Source organism: Pyxicephalus adspersus, chromosome 2 (assembly GCF_032062135.1).
Source record: "Pyxicephalus adspersus chromosome 2, UCB_Pads_2.0, whole genome shotgun sequence".
NCBI lineage: Eukaryota > Metazoa > Chordata > Amphibia > Anura > Pyxicephalidae > Pyxicephalus > Pyxicephalus adspersus.
This window is the reverse complement of record NC_092859.1, coordinates 61,093,232-61,103,665: the sequence shown is the minus strand read 5'-3', so window position 1 is coordinate 61,103,665 and position 10,434 is coordinate 61,093,232. Positions and strand designations below refer to the sequence as shown.

Genomic DNA, 10,434 nt, shown 5'->3' with positions numbered 1-10,434 from the left:
TTTTGATCCAGGGAACATCCGATTGCCTCATAGAATCAGGAAGGAATTTTTTTCCCCAATGAAGGAAATTGTACCAGGGTGTTTTTTGGCTTCCTCTGAACCAACTTTGTCCATATGGTTTTATATCTGGGATGTGTTTATCTCCCTGGTGGTTGAACTTGATGAACTTATGTCTTTTTTCAACCTAACCTACTATGTAACTATGTAAGTCTAACACCTGAATCCCGGATTCATTAGGATTAAGTAAAGTATTAAATGAAGTCCAAGGGTCCTGAATTCAAAATATGTAAAGCTTTACCATTACCCATCTTCGTGTCACCAGTAAGGACTGCAGTATGTTCTTTGTTTAGTACAGTGGTCAAGCAACATGCTCCTAGCGTACCTTCAAACCCATTCCATTTTAAAAAAGACAGTATATTATAGTTTTGCCTGAGAATTATATTGATGGGCAACTAATATGGTCTTTGAAGTGATCGGCAATGGATTAGACCTACCATTCTATCTGCTCTTCTAAGTCCAAGGTAGATTCAATACTTATCCCTATGTGCCCAATTTTAACTACTGGATCTAAAGCTGTATGACCAAGGTAATATGTTTTTGTGTAATATGCTTTTTTTTTTTTAAAAGCCATTAAATTATTGTTATTTTATGTGGCCCACTATCACTTTATCCCAGAAGTCTGGCTTGAAGACTTTGGACCTTAAAAGTTAAGGTGAATTAATATACTGGACTGGACAGGTTATACCCTTCTAGCCAGAAGAACAGATCAGCTAACCACCCCAACCAGTGTTGTAATGCTCAGAACTACCCCACCAACAATTTGCTCTTCCCCAATCAACTGTGGCCTCCACTGCACTGCCGCACCAGTGAAAGCCTGGGAATGGGGGACATGAGCAAATTTTAATCATTTACAGTATAAAAAAGCAAATACCAAGTTGGCAATTAAGCAGATTAAAATAACTTAGTCCTATGACACACATAATCCCAAATTACCTCTTACAGTTTAGGTCTACTTTTAGGTAATGAAGATGGTATAAACAAAGCAGACATACCTCATTGGCTTTAGCGCCATCATTTCATCTCTCCTTTTTTCTCTTCTCTTTAAATCACCTTCTGTAGATTTTAGCTTATCTGGGACCAGTCGCAATTTAGACTGCATATCATTAATAACATCTTGCAGCTCAGCCTCTGAGGGGAAGGTCCTTTGGCACACTGGACAGCAGGGCTGATTCTCCTCTGTTAGCTGTGTTATAAACTGAGTGTACACAGCTGTGGCTCCTGCCAGCATCGCTGTAAAATAGCATAATGTAAATAAATCATCTATTAACACTACCATGAGAGCAGCCATGCAACTTAAAAAGGAACTGATGAAAACAAAAATAATAATTACCTTTACTGGAGAAAATCCATCCACAACCAAGCCCAGCGAGTCCCGCTGTCTTGTCTTCTCTCTTTCTGGATGAAATTGTGAGCTTATGTTTTTCTTCACGCCACCCGAAACACGAGATCGAGTGATGTCACTTCCTATTCTTTACATATCATACCAAGTGTCCCTGTTTTATAGTTATTTGTACTTAAATATTTGTAATGAGGGTATGTTCTATTTTGTCTGACTTAATGTCTTTGGCTCTTTGTATGTTTGTTGTCTTTTCTTCACTGTTTTTATTATGTTATTTCTTTATATTGGAAAATGTACTGATACATTAAAAAAAAAATGGATATTAAAAACGGACCCTAAACTAAGGTAGTATATATAGTTAAAATACATGCATTTACATTCATTCCATTTCACCCTACTTTATATACTTCCAAGTTCCCCAGGCTGTTTAGGAAGTTTGGCTGATGAAGGGGTAGTAGTAAGAGTAGGTGTTCCCCATTACAGGGCCTGTAGCTCATCAGCTCAACAAACATAAGAGTTTGGACTGCCTAGAGACTAAGGTTGTGTACACACATAAAATTTTTGCTGATGGAAATGATCTTAATCATTTCCAGTAACATAGAGGGACAGAGGAACAAATGAGCAATGTACCCAAAGTCATCGGGTGACCCCTGTACACGTCAGATTCTGGCCCAAGACATGCACGACCGTTAATCTCGGGCGATAATCATCTGACATGTGTACAAAGCCCAGAGGTCTGTGGTGATAAGCCTTTAAGAAGTGAATGATCACAACAAACCTAGTAGTACTATTTATGTGAACAGGATGCTCCTCACCTCGCTGTTTTGATGTCTTTTCTATGTCCTCTAGCAGTCGTGTCATATCACTGTCAAAGTCTTGGCTACCACAAACATTGAAGAGCATTTCTTCATAAGATCCACTTTGTTCTTCCTTTTTGCGCAGCTCATTGCTTATATGGTTTTTATTCTGTTCAGATGACACTAGCTCCTTGCTATATGCAACACAATTAAAAGAGACAAATGGTTAAGTATTTAATGGCTGTATCTAGAACATATACATATAAAATATGGTTGTATTTAATCAGCATTAAAAAAATAAATAAATAATAGTTTCAGAAAAATGCCATTTGTTTTTTGGGTCCTGAAAACAATTTAGCATATCTGAAACTGACAACGATCAAATAAAGTAGGTAAAAAAGGTTAATAGTAAACAGAAAACGATTTCTGCTTCCATTCCAGTATGAAATGAAAAAAGGTATTATTTAATAAAGTCATTAGCATAGTGATAGGGAGGAACTGACTAAAGCAAAATTTAAAATAATAAATAGTAGAATAAACCAGTGGTCGCCAACCTTTCGGAGACCTCACAGACCACTAAATTCACCAAACTCGGACCGCGGATGCGCAGGGAAACGTGTGTCACCTAAAGGGGAAGAAACTTCCCCCAGAGTGACATCATGATGCCAAAACCTGCCCACTCTGGAATGGAGGAGCTCCGCTATGAGGAGAGATTAGCTAAACCGAATCTATTCTCCCTTGAGAAGAGACTTTTAAGGGGGAATATGATCACCCTGTATAAATATATAAACAGTCCATATAGAAAACTCTCTTCTCAAATTATTCACTTTGAGATCATTACAAAGAACAAGATGGCACTCTTTGCATCTGGAGGAAAAGAAGTTTAGGTCCCGTATAAGGAAGGGATTCTTCACTGTAAGGTCTGTGAAAATGTGGAACCAGTTCCCTCGGGAAGTAATTTCAGCAACTACTAAGAATTGCTTTAGGAAAAAGCTGGATGTTTTTCTAGAAGCACAGAATATAACTAGGTATTAAGGCTGTCAAGTAAAAATAACAGTGACCGTTGATCCAGGAAACATCCAATTGCCTCATGGAATCAGAAAGGAATTTTTTTCCCGTTGAAGCAAATTGTACCAGGGTTTATTTTCCTTCCTCTGAACCAACTGTCCATAGATTTTATATCTGATATATGTTTATTTCCCTAGTGGTTAAACTTGATGGACTTATGTCTTTTTTCAACCTGACCTGCTATGTAAGTATGGAAACAATTTATAATGTTTCACCTAACTTACTCCTCCTTGTTTTGATTAAACATCTTACACAGTGATACTCTTTCCAATCCTGGACTTTCTACCTTATCACCATATGCAATTTCTTCTCTTATATATTATTATACCTGTATTCTTTATTGTATATTCACTTTTGTAAATCGCTGTGTTTTATACATTATGCCTAGCCATTATTACTAGGCTCACCTAGCACCATAAAGAAAAAATGGATCCATTTTACAAATCATGACACCAGGAGTAAACAAGTGCCATCCAGGCAGGTATATGATGTAAGAGCTAGAAATCAGAATTTCTACTACAAATTTTGACAGCATTGCCTATACTGTGCAATCAGGGCGCGGTGGAGTCGGAGTCCAAGACAATTTTGGGTACCTGGAGACGGAGTCGATAAAAAAAGTGCCGACTCTGACTCCTGATAAATTTAAACTATAATAAAAAAAATATAGCACATTCAAATGTCCTATTTCACAAACAATAGTCATAATTTAGTACTTCTCTGATGTAAGAATAAAGCCCAGTGCATAGTTGTATTTCTACTAGTGTGAAGTTCAGCAGAGCTATTATACAACCTGACATTCACATTATTGTCATCTGGATTATGTACAAAGTGTTTTCATTTTATTTCAGATATAATGTGTTTAACAAGTTCATTTGAGTGTAAACAAGTGTAATGATATAGGTGTAGGTGAGTGCTATGGTCTGATGTGTGTTCAGTTGTCCTGTCTGCACTCTCCATATATGCTCCCATCCAGGGTTGAAACATCTCTTTGCACATCACCTAATACTAGGAAGTTAGTTAAGTGCTCCCCCTGGCTCTGGAGCCTCCCACTGCCTGCTTCAGCAGACGATCAGCAAACAAAGATAAAGGCAGCAACGTCTGCTCACTTCCTGTCTGCTAAAACAGCTTAGAAGAACTTGGAGGAACAGCTTTTTGGATTCAAATGTAAGTGTTCATATTTTTTTTAAAACTGCATGTCTGCTTGTGTGTACTATGATGGAAAGCTGTGTGCATGTTTCTGGAGAAAACTGTAGGACTATGTGAATATTTGTGTGTATGGTGCAGGGATGTATGAATGTTTGTGTATAGTGCATATTGTGTGTATGTTTCTGAGTAAAATGTAGGGCTCTAAGTTGTGTGTATAGTATATATGTTTGTGAATGTTTTTCAGTATAGGACAAATTATGTCTAAGTTTAGTGCAGGGCTATAGCCTATTTGTGTGTATAGTGCAGGACTATGTGTATGTTTGTATTGTAATCAAATAATATGCTAGTTAGTAAAAAAAAATATTTTATATTTAGTAAAAAAATTGTAATTTACCCTGGGGATGTCAGTTTTTTATATAAGATTCTTACAAATATACAATGCCAAGCCTGCAGTCATAATGTATATTAGTAAAGAGAAGAAAGAAAAGACAAGCTTTTTGGCAGTATGGTGCAAAAACAATGATTAAATGATACAATCTGATATAATAATTTAATAACATATACTTTAGCCCTAGATACAACATAGACCTTCTATGCTACAGATCTCTGTTATACATCATTGTGCCTAATTTTCAGGTTACAGGTTCAATCATCCTGATAAAGATATTAGTTGTAGACATAAAAAGCAACTTGTGATTAAGGGTCTCATGTCCCTACGCGTTTCCCCAGCATGGCTTCTTCAGGGGGTTATTGAGATCACAGAATTGGAGAAACAATAACAATAGATAGTGCAAATACTGTGCTTTAAAATCATCCAACTTTGAATTTCTCAGACCTCCTCTTGGTATTTTTTCCACTCTATTGGAAGATTTATAGGTCTTAATAATTTTGGTTATGGGTGTACGATTAAAACCCAAAAATATTGCTATTTGGCATCACTTCCATTCATAAACCTGTCTACCACTCTTTGACGTTCTGCATTACATAATTCTCAGGCCATAAGGTTAAGTGCAATACTAAATATAAAGCTAATAACTTTGCAAATAAAAAGATGAATAATATTTTTATCTTAAAACTTATAAAAGTATAAATCTCTGAAATAAAGACATTTAATTTTAAAATTATATAAAGTAAAAAACATAATTGACAAATCATCAATTTATTTTCATATATTTCTATTATTTAATGAGAAAAACGTTTATAGTAAAATATTGTGTTATATTTAATTTCATAATAAATTTATTGATTTATGAATAATTAGGGGGGTCTAAAATTTTTTGTGAAGTTTGGTTGAAAATTCCATGTATGCACTACTAGTTTGCTGAGTTGTAAAGCACAATGTAAGTGCAAGCTTACGGTACTAAATACACTAAAAGTTTGGTATTTGAAACCATTTTCTTTCTGGTGCATGTTCAGTATATTCAGGAATTACTAAGATATCTTAGTAAGATAAAAAAAAATCTTACTTTATTCACCTATGAATAATAAAGTATTATATATTCACTGCTTTCTGCATTTTGTTTGGTTTGTTTTTTGCTTTTTTACATGTATTTTTCTGTATATACTTTTACAGTGGTCTATAGCTTTTCTCCGTATCCCCTGAGGAAGCTCATAAGGGTGAAACGCTTCGGGACAGGAGACTTTGCACTGTAAAAGACAACCGTTATTTGAACCACCTGCTTTTAAGGTGTATCTGTATATGCAAATATGCTCAGTCACAACTGAACTTCTAAATGTTTGCAATAGTTGATTTTAGAATACTATAATAAAGTTTGCATTTTTACAAAATATTCTCTTTAGTGCCACTTCAAAGGCCTTCTATTCCTTCCCCTTCGCCTCCCCTTGTCCTACCCTCCTCCTTATCAGCATCCTCCAATCTAGGCTGGGTAGAAAATGTGTTGGCATATCAAATTTTTTGAAAAGTAAATTGCGGAACAGTGTAACCCAGTAGGATTAGGCATCCAACTATTTCCGAAAATTAAAAATCCTAAAGCCCTTAAAAATAAATGGGAATCATTTTTAAACAACTGTACAGAGAATTGTTTGAAAATTCGTAATTATTATTACAAAAACAAAACAACTAGAGTTGATTATGAACTTTCCTCCATGTACACTCAAAATTCCAACATCATTCATTCCCATTCCAAGAAATATATAAAAATCTCAATACTCATCTACAAAGATTTATTATTGATTATTATCTGTATCATAAGAAAGAGCAGAAATTCCAAAAAGATAGGTGGGCCTTTACTAAAATGACAGCATACACAGGGACCTACCCCCAGTAAAATGCAATACCAACCCCCCACCCCCATCTTCACCACCTCATTTACCTCAGTCAGTGCCACACTTCCCTCCACAGCAACCAGAAAGGTTCAAACCCATAAATTCACTATCCCAGTCACCATCAAACACATCCACACAACCCAATGTCTTCCAAGGGATGAAAAGACAAGTCAGCAATTCCAGCTCAGCTGCAACAAATTCACTGCAACCTTCCATCACTACCCCACAATTTATTAGCACTTCACCTGCTGATAACACTAATCAACAATTATCTCACTGAGCATTTATCATAATGTGATGATGCTCCTTCACCAACCACACCCTTAAGCTGCGTACACACTTGCAATTTTTGTCGTTGGAAAGGATCTTTCACGATCCTTTCCAACGACAAGGGGCTGCAAGATGCATGAACGATGCTGTACATACAGCACCGTTCATGCTCTATGGAGAGGGGAGGGGGGAGAGCGACGGAGCGGCACCCTGCTGCGCGCTCTCCCCTTCCCTTTCATTACGATCAGCTGTCGTCCATCGTCCGTGGATCCGGCAGGTCGGTCGTCCGGACGATGGACGACACCGACTGTACACACGGAAGATTTTCGCCCGATAATTGGCCGATACCGATTATCGGGCGATAAAAATCTGCCGTGTGTACGTAGCTTTACTCACTCAGTCATCCCCTTCAAATTCATTTGCATCAACACACCCTGGCTTACACACAGGAGCCATCCCTAAAACCACTATATCTTTTTTAGACCTTCATCCACTTCCCAATTCCTCACCCACATTAAAAACAGGCCCGATGGACAACTACTTAAAGAAACCCGTACAGATGAACGAGAGCTAAATGTTATCAATCTTTTGTCCTATAATTTAAGTTTGGATGAGGAAAATCTTCTCAAATATAGCCTATTTTTTTGTCCCTCCCACAATTTAGACAAATTTGAGTTAGTAAAGGATGTCAACTTATTTGCCTGTAATCTGGCCCTTAAAGTAATGCATGACAAATATATGCCTTCACATGTATTAAGGATCCCAGCTGAATACAAGAATTTTGACACACAGGATTTTAAAACTCTTAAAATCCTTCAGGAACTTTTGGAAGAAAGTAATGAATTTAGACAGCTGGACTTTCAATGGAATCATCTAGTGAGACATCTCTCTCTTCCATCCCTAGTAGATGTCCCAAGTCTACGTTTTATAAATGTAGTTACACAAGAGATAAAAAGTTACAAGCTCCTCCAAAGGGGATTAAAAACAATCTGCCTTCAAGATTGCAGAAGGCACTATACAAGTTCAGACAAACCCCTAATATTATCATAAAGCCATCAGATCAAGGGGGAAATGTAGTGATTCTAGATAAAGACAAGTATAAGCAAATGTGCCTTAGTATTCTTGATAACTCTGACTGGTACAAACCCATTGCTGACAATCAGGTGGAGTCTTTTTAAAAAGAATTCTATGACTATCAATCGGGCACAATTACAAGGAGTCATTGATAGCAAAATGTTTAAGTATTTAAACACAGAGTTCCCAGTAACTCATACTTTTTACTCTCTACCCAAAGTACACAAGAATTTACAAATCCCACCAGGCAGGCCCATCATATCAGGTATGGGCTCTATTACATTGAATGCCAGTGAGGTGGTAGATACTTACCTCCGACCTTTGGTCAGGAGCCTTCCATCATACAGTCAAGATAATCCAGACATACTTTCTTAGGTTCTTATCACAGTTACAACTACCTCCAAACGCTGCATTAGTTACTATCGACGTGGAGGTGTTATACAGTAGCATTCCTCACAATCAGGAATTGACAATTATTAAAAATGCACTGGATGCAGCATATCCAATGAACCCACCAATTTAATGAATTTGTCATCTCTGTCCTCAGATACATACTTACCAGAAATGTATTCCTATTCAACAATAAACATTGATATCCCCAAACGCATGGCATGGCGAGGGGCACACGATGTGCCCCATCTTATGCCAATTTTGTACTTGGGAAAATGGGAAGAAAATCTGTTCTGCAATTCCAACATGCAGAAATATAGTTCTTCCATACTCTTTTTCAAAGAATATATTGATGACATTCTCATTATATGGGTGGGTTCAGAAGATCTATATTACAAGCATTCTTTTTGGATTTACAAGTAAATGAATACAATCTAAAATTCACTATGTTTTCTGACAGGAGACAGGTACCATTCCTTGACATCTTCTACATAAAAAAAAATCACAGATACGGGTGATCACAATATCACCCTGTTTAGGAAAAAGACAGCGGGGAACACGATACTGCACATGCAGAGTGCTCACCCCTTACCTCTAAAAAAAAAAAGGTAAGGGGTAAGGGGAGCATTCCAACTAGTTAATATCTTAGATTGAGGAGAAATTGCACGGATTGGATATACTTTAAAAAAGAGTCATCAGCGTTACAACTACTTCTTGCTCGAGGGTACAGCAAGAAGGTCCTAATATGTGCAAATCAAAAAGCCATTTCCAAAGATCGCAATATGCTCCTTATTCCAAAATTATCCTCTCAATTAGACTCCACTGTTAAGAGTCAATAAAACATATAACAACCAATCTATGGATGCACAGCGTATCTTAAAAAAACATTGGGGAATACTCCTAAGTGACCACAAAATATCAAAACACTTGAACTCTCTTCCGAATTTCACCTATAGAAAATCCCCCTCTTTTATTTATTGAAACTTAGCCACTTTGTGGAATCTCAAGATATGTTTCCCCGGTCGTTGAGCCCGGGCACTGTGAGATGTGGGAAATGCTCGCAATGCTCCTGGCTCAACGAGCAGAAGAGTTTCTAGCTACCCAATAATCAATGGCACAATGTAAAACATCCCGTTACCTGTACAACCTCTAGTATCATTTATCTCATTACGTGCATCTGTGGGAGGTTTTATATAGGAAAAACGAAGAGTGAATTAAAGAAACGTATGTATGAACACCTCTATCTCATCAACAAGGCCATGTTGGCACACTATACAAATTTGATACCAAAGTTTTTTCCTTCTCTGTATTGGAGAAAATATACCCTAATCCCAGAAGGGGCAATATTGATACAGCCCTCCTAAAAGCTGAGACCAAATGGATTCAGCAACTGAATGCCGCCTCTTTCCCTGGCTTGAATGATGTATTCAAGCCTTTTCTATCCTAATACTATAAGTTGACTTATCAGCTCCAACATCATTATCTGACTATGTATTTATGTATGGAACCAAATATACCGTATTTTTTGCCATATAAGACGCACTTTTTCTTCCCCAAAACTGGGGGGGAAAAGTTAGTGCGTCCTATACGACAAATGTGTTAAAAAAAATAATTAAAATATTATACTCACCCGATACCCGATCCTGCGTGTGTCTGGCTCAGAATCTTTTTTTCTAGATTTTCCTCCTTTAAAATTGGGTGCGTCTTATATTCCGGAGCGTCTTATACGGCGAAAAATACGGTATATCTATAGTGCATTCGTACTGTATTTGTGGGAGTTATAGGGGTTGTAGGATTTGTAGGACTTTGCTTTGAATTGTAGGACTTTTGCTCCTACCCTTATACATTGTTTTAGGGAGCACTTTTTATTGGGCAAATCTCTTGTACTATTGTAAATTTGCAACGGTATTTACGATCATAATTGTTTCATTTATGATTATGATGATATGAACTATGTAAGAGAACATGGTTTCTACCTGTAAATACTTACAAAGTTAAACTTTG

General features: G+C 36.9%; 1 protein-coding gene across 2 annotated transcripts in view; it reads right to left on the bottom strand.

Moving 5' to 3' along the window:
* RAD50 (RAD50 double strand break repair protein) overlaps positions 1–10,434 on the bottom strand; it is a 107,713-nt gene that overhangs the window by 69,433 nt on the left and 27,846 nt on the right. For both annotated transcript variants that reach the window (XM_072400852.1, XM_072400853.1), the window contains 2 exons: positions 2,215–2,390; positions 1,053–1,290 (listed from right to left, as the gene is read on the bottom strand). In XM_072400852.1, coding sequence (XP_072256953.1) covers positions 1,053–1,290; positions 2,215–2,390 — 414 coding nt within the window. The remainder of the gene's footprint in view (positions 1–1,052; positions 1,291–2,214; positions 2,391–10,434) is intronic.